The 20,500-nt window shown below is 41.8% G+C and overlaps 1 protein-coding gene and 1 long non-coding RNA gene across 8 annotated transcripts; one reads left to right on the forward strand and one right to left on the reverse strand.

Moving 5' to 3' along the window:
- Positions 1-366: 366 nt before the first annotated feature.
- LOC133508330 (uncharacterized) lies at positions 367-7,658 on the reverse strand. Of its 2 annotated transcripts, none has more exons than XR_009797034.1 (2): positions 3,398-7,658; positions 367-653 (listed from the first exon to the last, which is right to left on the reverse strand). It is a non-coding gene; the product is annotated as an uncharacterized LOC133508330 (long non-coding RNA). The 2 variants fall into 2 exon arrangements; XR_009797033.1 differs by having other exon boundaries at positions 3,205-7,658.
- Positions 7,659-8,102: 444 nt separating this feature from the next.
- Positions 8,103-20,203, forward strand: si:ch211-276i12.4 (uncharacterized). Of its 6 annotated transcripts, XM_061834189.1 has the most exons (9): positions 8,146-8,171; positions 8,614-8,688; positions 9,586-9,794; positions 11,857-13,465; positions 14,867-14,895; positions 15,162-15,290; positions 17,294-17,360; positions 17,465-17,572; positions 18,120-20,203. In XM_061834189.1, the coding sequence occupies exons 4-9, from the start codon at positions 12,236-12,238 to the stop codon at positions 18,660-18,662; spliced, it is 2,106 nt and encodes a 701-aa protein (XP_061690173.1). In that variant the 5' UTR covers positions 8,146-8,171; positions 8,614-8,688; positions 9,586-9,794; positions 11,857-12,235; the 3' UTR covers positions 18,663-20,203. The 6 variants fall into 6 exon arrangements, with proteins under 6 accessions (XP_061690174.1, XP_061690173.1, XP_061690177.1 ...); XM_061834190.1 differs by lacking the exon at positions 8,614-8,688 and having other exon boundaries at positions 8,103-8,171; XM_061834193.1 differs by lacking the exon at positions 8,146-8,171 and having other exon boundaries at positions 8,614-8,793; positions 9,608-9,794.
- Positions 20,204-20,500: the final 297 nt, after the last annotated feature.

The following is a 20,500-nucleotide window of genomic DNA, read 5'->3' on the forward strand; positions in this document are numbered from 1 at the left end:
TTGATGACTGCTTTATTCACGACTGTACCATATTAATATGACCACTGTTAAATTATTCTGATGGTATTTCACAGAGTTCATGAAACAAGCAACCACGATTTCTATATTAAATTAATTTCTCTGGTAGTGTCAAATGAAAATGAGAATTACACAAACTTTTTCAGCCCCGTGGAAAAAAATATCACTTTGGGTCCCACCCACTTCACTGCTGTTAATTGAAATTACAAAATATTTCATGGGTCTGTGAAAAGTACAATTGCTTACCCACTTGTGCAGAAAAAAAAAAAAAAAATAGTACATAAAATATACATGGTTGCCAGAAGACTCGCTTCAGATGACGGCTCCTACTTAAAAAATGTTCATTCAACACTTTATTCATGTTTATTAAAACTGACAGTCTGAAACTTTTGTACAATATTAGGATACGTCAGAAAATAAAAAACAAAACAAAAAAAAAAAAATCAAGCAGGCAACTTTGGATTACAGGGTTTTGGTGGGACAGTTGGGGGTAAGACCCGGCGCGAGTTGCTGCGCACCCATGGGTGATCCATGACGCATTGCAGTGTGAGACGATCGGTGGGGCTGTGGCGAAGCAGCTTGCTGATCAGGTCCCGTGCACCCTCTGAGACAACCCTTGGGAACTTCAAATCCACCTGGGATTTAAAAAAAAAAACTCGGGATGAATGGGTTCATAAAACAATAACTTGTCAAATTCTGCTTTTGATTTGTAATTTGATAAAACCTACAAGAATGGTCGAAGAATGCAGCTTAACCAACTGCACAAGAATCTTGACCGGGATTTTTTCCCCATCAAGTCATAATGTTTGTTTTTACCCAACTATTTCAAGTGGTATGACTCCACAATAAGGGCACCTGTTGAATTGACCCCTCCGTGGATATTGCCCAATCCGCGTCACTGACCAATCAGAGGCCAGAGATCTGCATAAACCAAAGCCCGTTTTTGCTCCCGCCATTTTCTCAGACAACATTGCATGGTCCAGTATAGGTTCAGTTAGCGTTTTATCGCGTATTTGGGTTATTTAACAAAAAATATGGTTAAGAGGTGTAGTCATGGACTTTGTAATAGTGATGACAGGTATCCTGAAAGGCTAGTTGGTGGAGTTCGATTCGTACCCTCTCCAAAAACCGAAGACCCAGTACGAAAAATGCCTTCGATGGATCAAACTTTGTGGAAGACCGCATCATCAACTAAATCCATCTAATATCAACCGGAACACATGTTTGCACGAAGGTATGCCCTATATTTGATTTTCAATACGTCTCGTATAAATGAATTCGAAGTTCTTCGCTAGCATAACACTGCAGCGTGTGAACGATTGACACTTATTCTTTGTTGAGCGATATTTAGCGATGATCGGACTGCACAAACGTATCGATTTCTTGCTGGCTCGCGGCCGAAGCTTAACCAGACTGTTTGCACGAAGATATGCCCTGAATTTGATTTTTAATACAAGTCTTATAAATGAATGAGACATTCTCCGCTAGCATAACATTGCTACGTGTGAATGATTGAATGAAATCAGAAGCATGGCGTCTGTCTCAGTTCAGAATGTATTGTATTGTATTTGCCATTTTTACTGTTTGTCTTACGTCAGCGCACATGGCGTGACGTCACTTCAGGAGACGTGGTTAAGTGCCCTGTACGGAGGGGTCAATTTCCAGCTGTTTTGGACACCAGACGAATCGCTATTTTTTTTTTTTTAAATAAAAGATTAATTTATTTTTTAGAGAGAATTTTGGCGGTAGAGGTCCTCCCTTTGATTTTTAAGGCATTCTCAGGGGCTTGACTGGTTTTCGTGGATTTTAAGGACTTTTAGGAGCCCCTAAATGCACCTTTGAAAATTTAGGGTTTTTTAGGGACTTTTAGGGCCGCGTGCGAACTCTGTTAAGGAACCCAAACACGTGATAAAACGTTAACAAAAGCTATACTGGACCATGCGACTTTGTCAGAGGTAATGGCGGATGCCAACAAGGGGCGTGGTTTATGCAGATCTCTGGCCTCTGATTGGTCAGCAATGCAGATTACGCAATTTCTACGGAGGGGTCAATTGGGTGAGTTGGAACACCGAACACATAGTCTACGCTCCGTTTTTTTTTTTCCTTTCCCATGAGTCCGTAGTTATGCTTCAGTCACTAACACCATGTTATTATTTTGCCGTCATGTTATTGACTAACAGACGCGAGTCCAACTATACTTTTAAAACGTGGGTGATCTTTATTTCGCCCCCCCCATCTCACTTTCTTATCGTCCTGTCTCATCGCGCCCTGCTGACGTCGACAATGCTGTTTCACATGTGGCTTTTTCTTGATTCTTCACGCCAGCACAAGTGGCTCAAACACTTCTGTATACAGTGTACATTGTTCAAAGGACTTTCATGATGAAAGATAAACGATAACCATAGCCAAAACATTACAGTATACATTTATCTTTTCCTAGCCATGATACGTAGACACGATCTTGCCGTCCAAACGTGGTCAGTGTGGCGTCAGTGAAAAGTATCTATTGGGCATGTGCCACACAGCCTTTAAAGTTGTCATTTACCCATCATTAAATTGGTCCATCTTGTGACGGGACAGTTGGATCCTGATCGCGCAAAGACTTGACAATCGGCAAAAAAAAAAAAGAAAAAAAATACAAATAAAAAAAAGAAACCAGTTTTGTGACCCCACGCCATCATTTAAGATGACCACTGGTTTCGGCTTTGGAGAACTGGGCAAAAAATAAAAAAAAAAGTCGTATGCGCGTCCAGAATAAACCCCTCTGGAAGCTACCTCAGTTTCATAGAGTTACCAAACATTATGTATGGCTGATTAATAGGAATTTTGTGAAGACTAAATTTAACCCCCCCCCCCAAAAAAAAAGATTTCATTTAGCCACAGCACTGTGAAAAGCAAGACACCGCAGGGAATCGAACCCCATCCTGAGACAGTCAGGAGTGCCACCACCGGAGTCTTTTGCTTTTTGTTAATGTACTGTGGGTAAAAGCAAAACCTGGAGGAACAAAGCTGTAAGATTGTTCCTCCAGGAAAAGAAAACCCCTGAAGACCTATGTGATCTCGTCACCACACGGGATTAAGACTGGACACGAGGCTGAAACTAGAAGACAACTGGTTGCCCAACCCCCCCGCCCCCCCAGCATTTCCCGCAACTATAATGTGTTTGGTTATTTGACTCCACAGTACCCTTTTATTAAACATGATACCAGCATCTCTGGTGGTACGCAAATCCATTTTTTCCCCCCACAAACGATACTGGACTGGAAGCTTGGGTCAAATGAACTGTCAAGGCTCTACTAAGGGAGGGAAAAAAAACAGCACAATGAGGCTCCCCACCCCCTCCCTCCCATAAAGACCCACAACATTTAACAATGCTCACCCAGTAGAATAAATTTACCGCAGACAGTGGAAACTTAAAGCTCCAGGCTACTCTTCCTCTGATGCAAAATAAACTAGGTTGGCAGAATCAAGGAATCCAACAACCCGGTGCTGAGGCTTAAGTTGCAAGTCGAGAGATTTATGCTGAAAAGAACTGAAAAGACATTGTTGCGCCCCAACCCCACACTCCCCAAAAGCTTAGCACTGAAACTTCTTATTTTTCACACATAATCTACAAACAAGGTTATGCAGAGCTGATGTGCATGCAGCTAATGTAGTTACTTTAAAGCCATGGAATGAGGATTAAGGGAACTGAAATTACTTAACTTCGAACCCACGCCAAGTGATGCGTTAGGAGTAAACAACCTTGCCGTTGTCGTAAGTGACCGGATTCTGTTCCATCACAGAGGTTAGCCCATCCCCGACGCCATAGTGACAATTTGTAAATTTGACCTGAGAAACCAAATGAAGAGAGGAAACACATGGGAGAAAAGAGCAGGGCTTCTGCGAAGGACATCAGCTTTAAGCTCAAGCGAACACAGGGTCGATACTTCATTCAGGGGCAACACATATTCGTCGACAGCTTCCAGACGGCTTTGCATTCAGAGGCGGGTAAGGTCGGAGTGGACAGACGGGAAAAACAATCTGAAACAAAGAGTGATCTACACAACACACCCAGCACGGAAAACTCATTTCTAAAATCATCTTAAGTTTAAGATGCAAAGCAAAGGGAACCCACTGGCCAAAGAGGAATTCTCTAGTAAAGCATTGATAGTGAGGTTAACATAAAGCCAGTTCCAAGATGTCCGTCTAATACTGTTTATTTTGAGTCAGGTCAACGTCTTACTAGTCTCTGGGTTCCATGACATTCCTGCATCAGTCTCAACCTGAGCTCTGGAAAGAGAGTGCAGGGGATACAAACAACCAGAACCAGCGCAATGTTAATGCAACACATTTGCATTGCAATTCAAAATCCTAACTGAAGCTGCACAATGCACAGCCTTCCTCAGCCACTAATCTTCACACAGTTGCGTGGTTGTCTGTATTTTAAGAAACATCTGCCACCAGCACAGTTGCGCTTGGGCTTGTAGCTGAGGACCTAAACATTAGGTAATCAAAACCTGACAAATGTGAGTGGTGATTTCATAGGGCAGCGAGATTCTCATGTCACGGAGCGAATGCAATCTTCCTTTGTAGACTGCTCTGTAGGATGAGAGAAAATCCCTACAACAATTATCTCCCCCCCAGCCCCCACAAAGAAATAGCAAAAAAAAAAAAATATATATATACACACACAAATCATAGAACTGACTATTGTTATCCTTACCCGAATGCTTTACTGCAGATATGACAACGCCCATCAAATGAGTCTGTATCTCAGCGCAAAAAAGACAAAGCAATGCTATGTAGAAAGTTATGGATAGCAAGTTGCTTTTGAGATGAGGGCAGCTGAGCCCGTTCAAAATACAGAACCCATCAAGTAGTTTAGGTATTTAGCTGCATTCCAGCATCAATATTTGATGGATTCCACTTATCTGCCATCAATTTCCACTTTGAAAGGGAGCATTCAAGCCCTGGTCACATCCGTGCGCTACAAAAGGTCCAAGCTTAAATACCTGAAAAGCACAAGAATAGTGCCAAAAAGTACCCCCCCCAAAGAACAAATACATACCAATACTGTATTCAATCACAACAAGCTATGCATTTTATTATGCAGATAAATCCTTTACAAATAGTTCTCTTGTATTATCAATACAAAGGACTAACTAATTGCAAAGGAATTGCAATGGAGGATTTCAACCAGACAATGAACGTTAAAAATGAATACATTTAATGAGCTTACGTGATGCTCGAAGCGCAAGGAACGTGTACATACAATGAGTTAGGAGACTTCCAGGCGGTCTCGGGAATTTGAAAGCGCACGGGACACGGCACACTGAAAAATGCAAAGGAAAAAGCCCCCCCCCCCCCCAGGACCCCACCCATAATACAATGCATTGCAAACCATGTGTTACAACATGCTACTTTTGTCTATGGACAACTGCAACAATTAAAAAGCTTTCAATAGTTATTAAATACCACAACTGTGAACACGATGGATTTCCATCTTTGCATTGCCGTGACGATGTGGACTTGCATGTGGCTTACTGAAGGACTCGTATAACAATCTGCAAAAGTAGCAAAGACAGCCCCAGCCCCAACCCACACAAGAATGCCTGTACACAATTGCAATGACTTCTAGTAAAGAAACGTTTACCACATTCCAAATGTGCTCTGGCTACACCAGGTGACTACTTTAGGAGCTGCTATCCTGTGAGGAAATGTGTCCACTTGAATGACGTTGGGCACACTGGGCTGATTCTTATACAAGCCATTGTGAAGGGAAACTTGAGCTGTGAAGTCTAGGAAGAGACTGGTTAACACCCCCGGCCCCGCCCCCACCAACCCACCCACCATTCACATGTATGAAAAAATTTAGGACAAACTTCTCAAGTAGGCCTAGCGAACAAAGGAACGCCTCTCCAGCAGACTGGGCAACTAGTTGTGATCGCAGAGGGGGGATAGGTAGAAAATTCCGATTAGGTGCTGCTCTCGCCAGCGCGCTACCAAGGCATTCGTCCCAGTGGACACCACCACGCAAGTCAGCACGAAACAGGATTGGCGATCAAGGTATGAAAGGCTTTACAGAGATGGCCTGAAAAAGGGAAGAGAGATCTGTGCGAGATATTGGGTCCTACTAAAGGATTTTCAGTGTCAAATTTGATTAAAAGGGCCCGTTACAAATACCTCTACCGTTATACAAACCAACACCTTTGCCATTTAACTCTGCATGTCGACTCTTGCGCCCTGTCCCACCCGCTTGGCTGGCTTGCTCTGGAACTGCTGTACCGCTTCAACAATGGACCTTTGCTGGTGCTACCCTGCGTCTGGCGCCATCTGGTGACCACCGCTGCGCTTTCGGAGCCCTCTGATCCTGTCCTGCCTGGTTCACCCTCCGGCCTGCCACACGATCTGGTCCTGTCCTGCCTGGTTCGCCCTCTGGTCCAACCGCACTCCTGTGTCACCATCCCTGCGTCGGCCTCATGTCGCTGAATCCGTCGTCTTCTAAGACTAAGTCCATTCTTCCTCTCAACTACTAAGTCCATTCCTCCCAATAACTCAGTCCACTGCCCTGAGGGCAATTTAAGGGAGAAAAAAAAAAAAAAAACCTATGAAACTGCAATGAACTGACTAATTATTGCATCTTAAAAAAAAAAAAAAGGCAACATCTGCACTTGATGCAAAACTAAAATTGCCTAAAAAGGTATAAACATGCAGAGACACTGTTGGACAAACTCCCTTTCAGTTAAAAAATGGAATATCTAAAATCAATTAAATAAATGCGGGAAAAGTCTGCACTTTAATAAAAATCTTGTTGAATGACTCAACTGCTGTTGTATGGTTTCAAAATGGCAGCTGCGTAGCACAACTAGTTTGACTGGTGGCTAACCGATCAACTTCAAGCACAGACTAGTTTGTAAACCAACAATAATGTAGCTAAAACTTCTACCGAAAAAAAAAAAAAAAAAAAAAACAACTGTTACTCTTCAACTGATCCAGTCGTTATATTTAGCCCCTATTTTAGTATTGCGACTTGGAAAAGTGGGGTGGGGCTTGCACCCACCCTGTCAGTCAACCATTGGGGAAAGAGCTTCACAACGTAGTTCAAACCGACCAATAGCACAGCGCCAGGTGGCTTACGTCACGGCGGCCATCTTAAACTAACAAAGGCTCCAAAAAAAAAAAAAAGCATTGTCTTCAGTTTAAGCAGTTTCACATAAAAATAGCAGTTTTCTTATCGAATAAACTACGTTTTGGCCATAACGCGGATTCCTGGCAGTAATAACACTATATTGGCAACATTACAATCTCGTAAAAAGAAGTCACAGCTGATCACCAAAGAGCCAACTTCGTTATGAATACAACAAATTAAAAATTTTCAGTGAACGTTAGGTCGGATATAAAGGTGTTAAACTGCCTGACACCCAAACAAAATAAAAACGACGATACAAGCGCTACCGTTGATTCCCTGCTAAAATAAAACAGTCGCTACATGCTAATCCTAACCCAATCTACGTGACTCAAAAGCCACTTTCCATATCCCTCGAAAAAAAAAAAGGATGTCGAAAGTCTATATAACAACGAAAAAAGAACGAGTTCACCTGAACAGCAAGTGCACAACAAGACGATAACTCGTGGCAATGTGACGCAGCGAAAATCTGCAGTTAATTTATACGCTTCGAGTGGTTCGGTTATGGGTTGGGCTACGTATTCATTCGACAAGAAATAGTTCCCTACTGGAAGATTAAATAGCTGTGTCACGTCCCACTGTTTGGTTCAGTCAAAAAGTAGATTATCCACCCTTAGTGCCACATTTCATATATAAACCCTTGACGAAATAAAACGATTACAACCCTAAAAAGGTTATGTTCTTATACAAGAACAGTTACTTAGTAGATTCGAAGTGGCACATTTGGGTTTCATATTATACGTCAAATGTTAAAATAATTTGGGTTTCATATGATACAATTTTAAATAATGTGTTTAACCAGTGAGAAGGGCCATGAACGCTAATTTTAAAACCAAACAGCTGACGTCACGCTGCCTCAAGGGTCGCGCGGATTGATTTTACTGCGGTTTAGTTTTTGGCTACCAAAACTGGATAAAACTAGAATGCGGTCGGATCTACTTCTCGCTTGCTGCAATGACACTCCTTTGTACTCTGCAAACAACAGGTATTAAGATATTCCGTCATTTAAAAAAAAATGTGGGAAAACACACGCAAGATGACAACAAAAACACACGCGCTGTTATGTACGCATCTTTAAATGTTTGTCCTCGCATAGTGGTTGGACTACCTACTAATGAACAGGGACTCCAGAGTGGAAAATTACCAGCCAGTTCCAGCTAGTCGACTCGTGTCCAGAAAAAAACCCAACCGGGAACTATTTTGGCAAATGTTAAACTAACCTATTTATTTATTCAATTCGTCGATCTACGACGAGCTGCACGTGTATTTCCCTATGGGTTTTTCTTAGATCCAGCGTTGTCACAGAGCTTAACATTTGAAACATGTATTTGTACGTCACTGCTGACAGGAGGTTTTTTTTTTTTTTATTATGATCGGTATTAAAGCAACATATTTACGTAAACACAGTATTATGTCGCTCAAATCAGGTACGTGTAATGTCGACCACGGACATAGCTACCATATCACGGGAGTTCATTTGGACGACCAACAGGGGGAGCAGCGTGAGTTTGACTCCATGTGATTCCAGTCACGTAGCTTCCCGTCTCAACCCCCTCTCCCCAACCCCTGCACTCGCACGTGCTCCAAGACCTAGCTGGCATCCAACAGTATCCTGGATTCCGGGCAAATTTGCATTTACATAACTGCCTTAATCATACCGAGGGCAGAGATCAAACCCATTCTGGTTTCACTCCTCATCACAATGAATGAATTTATCGAGTTGAACAGGATGCAGTCAATGCTATCGTCAATCACGTGACAACCAAAACAAACAAAGGCTTACGGTACTCTGATTCATTTGCTAAGAGAGGATACAAATCTATTTGGTTGTGTAAGAATCTTTATACACGATTTTATTCAATGCTATTTTGTTAATCAGAATGAGCGTGGTTTTGTCATTGCAAAATGGGTCATTTGAAATTCCAGTGCCTTTTCTGCCCTCAACTGCACTCATGAAATTTCAATTTCAATCATCAAATTCAACCTTCAAATTAAATTAAATACAGAAACATACAGGTGTACAATGTATAGTTGTCCAAGCTATGACAAAAGGTAATTGTAACTGGAGGAAAACTAATTCCCAAATATAGCTGTGATTGGCTTCAGCACTCACACAACCCTTGTGAGGATAAGCAGCTCAGAAAATGGATGGATGTTTTAGACAACTTCTACATGCTTTATTGTTATGTTATGTTATCACTATTAGTGCTGTGTGCGTGATTCTTGGTGCAGTTGGACATATTTAATTGTTTTGTTTTCTTTCTGTCTGTCTCACTTTGATTTGAACAAAATGGATTTTAGTCTGGGCTTCGGTAAGGAGTGAAAACTCATAAGACTTGTGTGTTTTGCTCTCCCACAAAGACAATATTGCTTCCTCTTTCCTTTGTTTTCCTTGTCAGAAAAAAAGCTTTTCCAAAACAGTTGTTGTCAGAAATGGGATTCCAGGATTGATCGTCGATCCAGAAGCTCTCCGGACCAGTGACTGATCATCCGGGACAAGCACGTTAGTCCTGCCCTTACCCAAGCATTAGAATGAGGGACTACGCGTCTCCTGTCCTAAGTCGGCCATCACCTCGGGATTCCAAACAAACCAGAACAGAGTACTATGGTAAATAATTCAATCATTTTTAAAATTTTTATAGAGCAGAGTATTAAGGTTGGAACAATCTTTGTATCAAGCGGTATTGATAATTGCTATCCTCACACTCCACTGATAAGGTTTGAGTCTCCAATTAATGCATGTTTTTGGAGTGTGGGAGGAAACCAGAGTGCCTGGAGATAACCCATACAGGCACGGGGAGAACATGCAAACTTCACACAGGCGGGGCTGATATTGGAACCCTGGTCCTCAGAACTGTGAGGCCAACGCTCTACGCCTGCACCAGCGTTCTGTAAAACACATAATAAATGTACATTTTCCAACACAAATGTGTTTAGCTAACGTATTTTTGATTATTTTCGAGGGATGATATCAGAACTTTACATCTGTTTAGCTTTTAATATTATATGCAACTGAAACCAAATATTTTTTTTACAGTTATCTGATGACAGCCAAATCCATTATAGCCAACCATGGTTTATAGCCCGAGGTTATTTCATCCACTGTATCTTAGCAAATTTGGTTGTGTAGTGTGGAACGTTGAGATTAATGGGCTGGTTTCAAACAATACCTAGACCTAAAATAAATGTGACTATGGTATGCACTACCTAGTTGCAGTCATGTTGATAAAAAACAAGTTACATTATTCCACTGACTGAACCCTGGTTTGGAATAGGTAATTTTTCCAAACATCCCACTTTGATTATCTCTTCGATTGAGCAGCCTCTTTCACCCAATCAATTGAACTCCCAGTTACATCAGGCATGACATCAAATCAGGCCACCATCCGTGATGAATTTCCACCGTGTGGCTCAAAAGCTGATTTGCCATTCCTCTGCTGCCAGATGATGGAGACAAACCTATTCAAAGTAGGTAGACATACAATACAGCAAATTCAGCCTTTTCTAAAACACCCATAGTGATAGCGCATTAGAGTTGGAATGCACCGGATGATCCCATCTGGTCTGAAGCAAGTATTTGCAGCGGACAAACAAAACATCATCAGAAATAAGTTATTGGTGAGAAACTGGAGCTTCAGAGCAGCAGAAACACAGATCACCATCAGTGGCCTCTATACAGCCAACTCAATCCAGGTGACATTAATAGCCTACCACCAGGGAAGAGACGGGTAATGGAGAAGTTTTTTAGGCCTGTTCAAAGCCCCTCTGACTCAGCTGAGATGAAAAAGCGGAAGCTCCAATATCACCTCCATCATGAAGACCCGGAGTCGCACAGGTAGGATACCTCTGGAGGCTTTATATTCATGGTTACAGTTAGGAGAACAAGAAAAGGAAAAAGGATATAGACTTCAGATAGCTTAGGCCTCATTATACCAAATGGTTGCATGGATGGACATTGACTGGTGAAGTATGGCGCAGCAAAAATCTCGGCTCAGGCGTTTCTGTGGGAAGTTTGCATTTTCTCCCAGCGCTTGTGCTTGGGATTACTCAGGATTTCTCCCACATTCCAAAATCATGCATGTTAGCTTCGTTAAAGACTAAATTGCCGATTACCGATGACCGTGAGGTGACCGCATCGCAATTAAAATACATTGGAAAAGTTCATTTGATTCAGTAGTTCAAGTGGAAAAAGGGAAACACATTTTTTCACTACACACAGTCTTGAAATGGGAAGTAGGGGTATTCATCAATTGCAAGCAACAATCATTAAAAATGCTCACATCACACTCATCTTACAATACAATCTCAATTATTAATTTAGAAAACGGATAAGAATTGCGCTTCTCAAAAGTATTTTCCTGTGTGTTGGATTAATTTTTTTAATTGATCAATTGACAGAAATAAATGAATTTTCTGTGACATTGACATTTCTTGAGATGCACCTGTATATACTACTGGTCAAATGTTCTAGAATTGTGGTGTTCTAAAACCTAGCGTATGCACTGTGGGTCATTGTTGACCAGTCCATACCTCATCTTTTGTCCAAAGTAAGTTGGGAGCACGAGCTCAACCCCAATCCTAATGAATACTAGAAATATAGAAAATGGATGGACAGATGGCTGGATGGTAAAGTATGTTGAAGCTCAGTTCACCGTGTGTTTGTTCCGTAGGTTTGCACTGTTTGATGATGCTGATATAAATTCCGATGAAAATCAAAGCAACCGCCGACATGGTCACTATTTCCATGACAACCCTCAAAACGATACCCACCCTCGCCATCAAATTCTCCAAACTCCTCAACTCAAAGAGGACGAAAAACTCTACAACCACGGCACTCCTGTAACTTTATCTAGAGCGTCATCTTCTTCCCTTTCCTCATCCTCTACTGTCTCCTCATCATCCTGGTTTACTGAGGCGAGTGTAAACGATCCTTTCTCTCTCCGTTACGCCGACCGTCCACAGCATTCTTTCTCCTGCTCCAATATTGCGGATGTACGCAGTGCTTTTCGGGAAGATGACAACAGTGAGCCTGTTGTCTTTGCCACCGTTATGCATGGTGACAATGGCAGTGCTGTTGGTGGTCCCGCACATGGCAGCACAAAACAAAGCCAGAGGGGTGTTTTTTCATCCCTGGACCGAAATCACAGCAGAAGTGAGGAGGGTCTCTTGAAGAGTAGTGAAGGCCAAGATGGCAATAAACAATCCAAGGCACCAAATAGTGGGAATCTGTACAAAACCTCTAGTTTGAATCGAAGCCTAACTTTCAGTGATGAAGACCTTTTGTTAGGAAACTCTAGGGGACCAAAGAGAGCAGTGTCATCCAGCCAGCTTCCCAGCAAAGGAATCCTGAAGAAAAAGGACCCTCAAGCTGACATACGCAAAGCTAAATCGATGGAGGTAATATCACCAAGAGTTGCCAAACGACAGGATCCCAGTGCCGGTGGCCAGAAGGGGAAAGGAATCGACCACGGTGAGATGGACCGAGTTAAGGCAAATTTCCTACAGGGAAAGTTACAGTTCTCAGCTTTCCTGGATGAGATAACAAAACAGGTAATAAGTCCATCCTATCTCACTATACTGGGTGTGAACAATAAAAAAGTGGCCAGCAAGACTTGTGCACCACTTCAAACACTTGACTCAGGCAAACCTGAACTTCCACCGAAGAAGCATAGGAAAAGTTCTGGCGTAGAGAGAGAACAGTATCCTAAGCATCACAACAGGCAGGATAAAAGTGCTCGTGGCATCTTCCAAAAACACAGAGACAGCTCCAACCCGGACAAATTAATTTCATATGCGACAAGGAAGCACCAGGGTAGCCCCCCGCCTCATCACTACACCTACTCCCCCAGACATAATGCTTACCATGGAAGCGGCCGTAAAGAAAAGAGACTGCCAACCATTGGTGGCTCTCTGTCAGAGGACAGGTATGACAGATGTGGTTCCCACCTAACAGACGGAACCAGCACTAGCCCTGAACTGAGCCAGCCCAAAATGCGGCCCCACTGCAATGAACAGACCCATACCATCTACAGTTCACATACCCAGCACTTCCCTCAGCCTCAGCCTCAGCACATGCACACCAGTGCAAGCCAACAAGGGACAAAGACTTCCCCACCATCCTCAGTTCAAGGTGCAAGAGTAGGCTGCGGATCAGAATCTTTATCCAGCAAGTCTGACTCATCGAGGACCCGAGACACAGCCTCCACAACTACCAGTCACAGCTCAGAGCAGTATGAGAGACACCATTCAGAGCACGTGGGGAGCTCCAAACAATGCATAGTAAGTTCTTTTGAATTGCTTTGCTAAATTTTAAAGAGTCACCATAGGAATAATGAACTCAATCAGTTTGCATGTTGGACACATCCACTAGTTTATACCATGACATAATAATCCTGTAGTGGGTTGGTCTCATAATTCTGCATAAAAACAAACAGAAAACAACAATCATAATCCACCTGGGTGTTTAAGAAATGTAATTACTCCATGAGAAAGCTATGAAATTTGTAAAGACTTTTACAGCAAACATGGTAGGGTCACACACACACACACACACACACACACACACACACAGACACACACACACACACCACACACACACACACACCCACACACAGCAAATGGAGAGTCTGCTCTCCTGCAGAGGCAGTGCAGCTGAGTCACTGAGGGATGTGCCAAATACCACAAGCACTGAGTCATACCACAGCAATGCAGCAAAGCACAGTGCTGTGAAGGGCAACTTTTACGCTGATTCAAAATGGAAGCAAAATGTGGATACATGAACAAATGGCTGTCCTGGCACCAAGCGCAGTGGAATGTACAGTATAAATTGCTAATTGTTGGATAAAAGTACATTGTTCCGGTGGTTGGAGAAAGGAGATCAACTTGCTCACCTTGTCGAAAAATTCAGGCGAGCATTAAAGAAATAATTCCTTCATAGAGACTCGATTACCACTCGCAGCTCAGCTGCAATTGATTGAAAATCTGTCATATCCCCAGAAATGAAGCACTGACCTGTACCGGGTGCGCATTGACTTGAACACATTACGTGAAAGACTCAATGAGGTTACATAAGAACAAAATTGATGGCTGGAAAGTTTTCATGCACAGTATATCTTTATACCATTTTGTTCATTTGTTGACTCGTTCTGAATAAACTCTGGCTGTTCAACATAATTTAACTTAGTGCCCCCCCCCTTTTGCAGATGAAATTATTTTCAGTTCCCCACACACACATGCATGCACGCACATGCTATTTTTGTATAGATACGCATAGGTTTCTCTAGAAATAGTTAATAATCCCTGCAGTGGTCACCTTTACAGTTTAATTGTATTGGCGGGTTTATCAAGCCGCCAAGAATAAACAAAAATCTATTTTTTTTCTGCTAAAATGTAATCTCTTCAATTGCTGCAGCCATTTCAATGGCTGGCATGGGTATGTATACTCAGTGGTAAAATTAGCTCCATCTTAATAATGGAAAGTATTCAGGTAGGGCCCTTGATATCCCTGTCAAGTGAAAACCACTGGTTTAACTCATTTCGTCAATGTCCTACAATCCTCGAGATGTACCATCCTTCAGCTAAGAATGATCAGAGTGACATCATTTTACTGAAATGCAGCAAATCAATTGTTCGTGTTAGCTTACATGACTGAATATTTCCTTTGCCATCACATTTCTCTAGGACAGACTCTGTCATGCTGAGCAGCTTCAGTAAGTATCTTTCTCAAACCACAAAACACATTTGCATTGAATGATTTTTTCTCTTTTCATGTTATGATTGACTGATGTGTATTTATAGCATCATATAAAGATAATTTATAAAAAATGTCCACAGTAATATATAAAGATGGAAATGCATGAACATGACATTCATTTATCTATATAGATTCTTGAAAAATACATACTACGTAAGTGTTCCTATTAAACGTAATAATTTATGTACGAAAACTAAATCCCCTCTCATTTTGGGTGTTCAGGGTGCTCCAGGAGGAGAATGCTGACCTTCACCAGAACTTGCTGCAGACAGTGGTGTGCATTGAAAGCCTGGAGTCGGAGCTGCAGAGGACAAGGGATGAGCTCACTCATGTCAAAGACAAATACAAAAGGTTTGGAATAATAGCCCTTCTTCTTCTTCTTTTCCTTTTGGCTTGTCCCGTTAGGGGTCGCCACAGTGTGTCATCTTATATGAACGCATATTTGTTTAGCACAGTTTCTCCCATCCAAGTACTAGTGAGATGTGATGAGATCGGGCTTTCTCAGGGTAGCATGGCCGTAAGCATTTGGAGTAATAGCCCAACAAATGCGTATTACACAGGAAGGTCATCTGGCTTAAAAACTGTGCCAAACAAATGTGAGCGTTCATCTGAGATGACATGCTGTGGCGACCCCTAACGGGACAACCAAAAGAAAGATGATTACAGTGCTAATCATTTAAAATGTCCCTTCACATTTCTGCATAACCCCACGACATTCGAATGACTCAGTTATAAGTAGTAATGCTTATTTTTGATTGGCTTGATCTCAGAAATTGAGACAGGTTGAACATTGTGGTTGTAGTTTTCAGTGGTGTGGTTCTATGGAAGTAAATATGTGCCATCAGGATTTGAATTTAAAATGCCACTGAAAATTTTATGCTGTAAAATTCACATTGTTGTTTCAAAGTGTTGTTTCCATCAGCTATATTTCAGTTTAACTTTATAATGTTAACAAATTTGCCATAAAAAAAATGCAACTTTTAAAATTCAAACGCAATATTTTCTGTCTCCTGAGACTGGGTACAATTTGCTGTCTGAAATTCACCGGCTCACAAGCAGCCAATCCAGTTACGCTTTTTTAGTCATGTGTTGTCACATACTAAGAAAGCGTAACTGGATTGGCTGAGTGTTGGGTTCTGATTTGAAGTAACCCTGCCTTCTTAACCCAGCCAATCCAGTGGCTGGTTGTTAGACAGTGAATTTCAGAACGCGAATTGCACCCAGTTGAATCTCAGGAAACAGAAAATCTCGCGTTTGATTTTTTTATATATGGCGAATTTGTTAACGTTGAAAAGTCAAACTGAAATAAAAGTATTGGAAATGTGATGACTTTGAAATAACAATGTGAATTTTACAAGATAAAATTTTCAGTGGCATTTTGAATACAAATCCTGGTGGCACACATATTTACCTCTCTAGGATTTGCAATTTTCAGTGGTGTGAGTCTTGATATTTTGGTTTTCCTCATTCAACATTACTAGAGCGACAAAAGAACAAATATCTCTCAGTACACTCTCGTGGAAGCAACAATAATTAACATTATTAATCTCTTTCACACTTAAAACACTTGATCAATATGATACAGTATGTGCGAAGACTATCAATGTCATTAAAATGATGTAGCGAGCTGAAGTGTCCGCTGAGTGTAAATCTCTTCATGCTAAATGCCTGGCACGTGTGATACAACGTGAGCCTCACAACAACAGCGCAGTGCTTTGGGCTCACACATTTATTCCATGGAGAGCCATAGCAGTTCCCGACCCCCCACCTCCAGCCCCATCCATGATCAATCAATATCTCGTCTGTCTGTGACTTTACATAATAATTACTTTTGATCATGGAATACACTGCATAGCTTCACAAGGGAGTATAGTCATCCAAGTACATTTTAATTTGCTGTAGTTTTTCTGAGGACGTTTTACGTATCCAATACTTAATCTCAGCATTTGAAAACAGATAACTACTTTTTAGTGGTTGCGCACAACATGAGATCCTTTTTTCATATTTAGCGGATGACAACCCGATGTAGAAAAGACCTAAATAGTGAGTTGTAAAGTCAACTGCAATGAGATCTTTGGGTCTTTTAAAATAAAGCCACAGGTAGGAACCAGAACCACCTTTTTGCCACCACTCCATGCATGAGTTATATGACTTCACACCCCTGAACCTGATTTCTCACCAAACAACTGCTACTACACTCCCCCCTCCCTCACATTCCCAACATCCTGCAACAAAAAGGTTGTCAGCTCCCACCGAGCAAATGGTCCCCGCTTTCAGACATTTTTTTGGGGGTGGGGGGGACTGATCCAACAGCTGCTTATTTGATGAAAAATTGGATTGTTTCTGACTTGCAGCCTCCTGGAGACACACACTGGGACCAGGCAGGCTAAGAACATCCTGGGGGAGCACTTGCACATTGCGGTGAGAAAACTTGCAATGCTGGAAGGACACGGAGTCATTTTGAAACATTGCTTTGAAGGTCTTGCAATCCGGCTGTGCTTTTGTGTGTGTGTGTGTGTGTGTAGTCGGAGAGTCCAAGCAATGAAAGGAAGTATCTTGTCAATCGTGTGTCCCAGCTGAGCTCTGAGCTGGAGGGGGCTCACAGGACCATTGCTGCGCTGGAGAACATTAACGTGAGCATGCTTCCCTCTAGTGGAGATCTAGGCACATAAACTAACACTACTAATCAGCTTGTAGGGACCTAGGACAGGCACGACTGCAACATACATCGAGATCCAATATGGAATAACAATAATATCAAAGGTTCCGCCTTTAAAAAGAAAGGTAATAATGCTCAGCTTTGACTGATACTGTCAGATACGTTGGTGCGTTTTGAAAATTTCTCCTCTCCAATGTAACCAAAATACAGTAGTCTTCAAGAATGGAACACGCATGTTCCAACAACTATAGTACACGTTTAGCTCACGATCCTTCAATATCTGATTACTATCAATGAGTATGCATATGCATTGACATTTTTTTGTAAAATGGTCGAATCGAAATAGAAGAACGTCAGATTTTAGTTGACATTTCATCTATAACATGAAATACTGAGTTGTATTCCATTAACTTATAAAATATGTCACTCAAACTCTCAGAATCAAAAACAAGAGTAGTAAATAATATATTGATAACATTTCCTCGTCTTTGAAATTAATGTTGAAAATGTTTCACTCTCAGCTGCCGTGCCTAATAAAGGATTTACTGGAGAAGCACTTTGAGTCACCTGATGCTGTTCATAAGTTTCTGACACCTTCTGCTGCCAGCAGTCCGTCAGCACTCAAGCCCCTTCACGCTTCAAACTCGGAGGAGGCGGTGCACAACTGGTTAACAGAATCCAAGACTGCCACAGCTTTTGTCCCCTTTAAACAGGAAGTACCCAAAACAGGAGTTAAAATCTCCGTCCAAGACCCGTTTGAGTCCAGCAACAGCCTGCCTTTCTCAGTGGAGGACATCAGCACTGCCATTTATCAGAAAATGGTTGCCAACGCACCAACCTATCAACAGCAGGCTTCTCTGGGTATAAAACAAACTGGCAGCCCACTCAAGCCTCAGCAGCTCCACAGAACTGACCGCTTGGGTGAAAAGGAAGAGGTACTTGTGACACTTTTGGAGCAGGATGCTACAGGTGTGACCTCCACGTCTGCCCAGCAGATCCTCGATGAGTTCATGCAACAACTGCACACCCGCGAACGGGTGGGTGAAGGGAAGGCGCAGGAGTAGTTGGTGGTGGGAGTGGAACAAAGTGGGTCCAGACGACAATGACAAAGCAATACCAAAACGGGATGAATGCAACATTCATTTCATTGAAGGAAACAATGCATTCGAGGGTTTGTGGTCATGCATCATCCGTCGTAAAAAAATAGGGCTCATCGGTATTGTATTACTTCGATGGTGTATAATGTGTTAGTGGTTATAACAGAACTGAATCAGGCAATTATACTCAATTACCACCCTACACAGTGCGATTCATTTGTACCTCAAGCAACTTTTTTGTCAGTCCATGATATTACTTAAAAAAAGATTATCTGCAAATGATCCATTTTGTAATTAGTGTAATATATTTTTATCTTCCAGCCATCCATTTTCTTACCCGCTTATCCTCACAAGGGTCCTGGGGAGTGCTGGACCCTATCCTAGCTTTCAATGGGCAGGAGGCGGGTACACTCTGAACTGGTTGCCAGCCAATCACAGGGCACATCGAGACAGAGCCACACTCACAATCACACCTAGGGGCAATTTAGAGTGTCCAATTCAATGTTGCATGTTTTGGGGATCTGAGAGGAAACCGGAGTGCCTGGAGAAAACCCACACAGGCACGGGGAGAACATGTAAACACACAGGCAGGTCTGTGATTGAACCCGGGACCTCAGAACTGTGACACCAACATTTAACCACCTTTCTTTTTCAGAAAAAAAAAATCTATTAAAATTATATAGTTACAACTTAATGCAGTCATTTGTTTAGCGTTGTGAAATAACACTTGAAAGTTGGTTATGGAATTTGAAATGTAATACTGAATGTAATTCATCATTTACGTCAATTATGTTAGGAATAGTGAAGAAAATGTTTTAATTAAAAGGGATGTTTGAAATACTGTTTTTTGGGGGGGACATCCACTAGGTTCAACGGATTGGTTGGGGGATTAAACAGTTCCAATTATTCAAACACCCATGAAAACAACAGTGTGGCCTTACACATTTTGTGGAAGGGTGGGGGTTGCAGTCCCATATTCTGGCAAGCTGTAAGATTTTTAGGGAGGCTTCCACCCACCCCCAAATAGGCCTAGCAACGCCACTGATACGAACGAGTTAAATGAGCTCTTAAAGATTAACCCACTCTAGCCCAAATTTGTACTTCTCATTTTTGTATGGCTGACAGGTGTGACTGATGGTGTCAATCATTTCTTCTCCACTTTCAAGAAACTAATAAGCTTAGTCGTGTACTATTGTTAGGTCATACAAAGTGATTTGTTTTGACTTGAAAACTTTATGCAAGAATGTGTACATACTATGTGATTTTTTTGTGTGGAAAAGGAAAATATTGCTTAAATGTTATTTGAATTTGCACCCCCAATCCTGATTGTCAACAATACGTAGTTTGCATGTCAGCTCAACATGTGCTATTTCTGTTTTAATCGTGAAACTAGTTTCAATTATGTCATTGCTTATTACGTCTGCACAACATCGCAGTTCAGGACTCACAAAGAATAGTCAATTAAAAGCATAAGGGTGTTCTCCAGGATTTAAGTTTCCCTGTTTCAGGACTCCTTTACCACGTTAATAAAATTATTTTTAAGAGTCAAATGTCTCCTGTTTAATATAAGACGGGCTTGGCAACAAGTTGACTCAGTCGTTCCATTTACAATTGCTGTGAAGGATCGTCGTGTGTCGGTGAGGTCGCGCCAACAGTGACATCTGAGAGCTATCCAGTCACTTGCGAGACTGAGAAATGGAGACATGATTAGAAACATTTCACAATCTCCATTCAGCCAAACTTGTATGACTTGGAACATCCGTGAAGGCCTGGGTCCACTGTCCCACCTCACGCTAACTGAAGTT

The sequence above is a fragment of the Syngnathoides biaculeatus genome, chromosome 11 (genome assembly GCF_019802595.1).
Source record: "Syngnathoides biaculeatus isolate LvHL_M chromosome 11, ASM1980259v1, whole genome shotgun sequence".
Lineage (NCBI taxonomy): Eukaryota > Metazoa > Chordata > Actinopteri > Syngnathiformes > Syngnathidae > Syngnathoides > Syngnathoides biaculeatus.

Bases quoted from the DNA above. Each gene is read 5' to 3' on its own strand.
- si:ch211-276i12.4 (XM_061834190.1), top strand. From the start codon at position 12,236: ATGCATGGTGACAATGGCAGTGCTGTTGGTGGTCCCGCACATGGCAGC. The intron at 13,466-14,866 runs GTAAGTTCTTTT...ACATTTCTCTAG, and splicing joins GGAGCTCCAAACAATGCATA to GACAGACTCTGTCATGCTGA. The intron at 17,361-17,464 runs GTGAGAAAACTT...GTGTGTGTGTAG, and splicing joins GGGAGCACTTGCACATTGCG to TCGGAGAGTCCAAGCAATGA.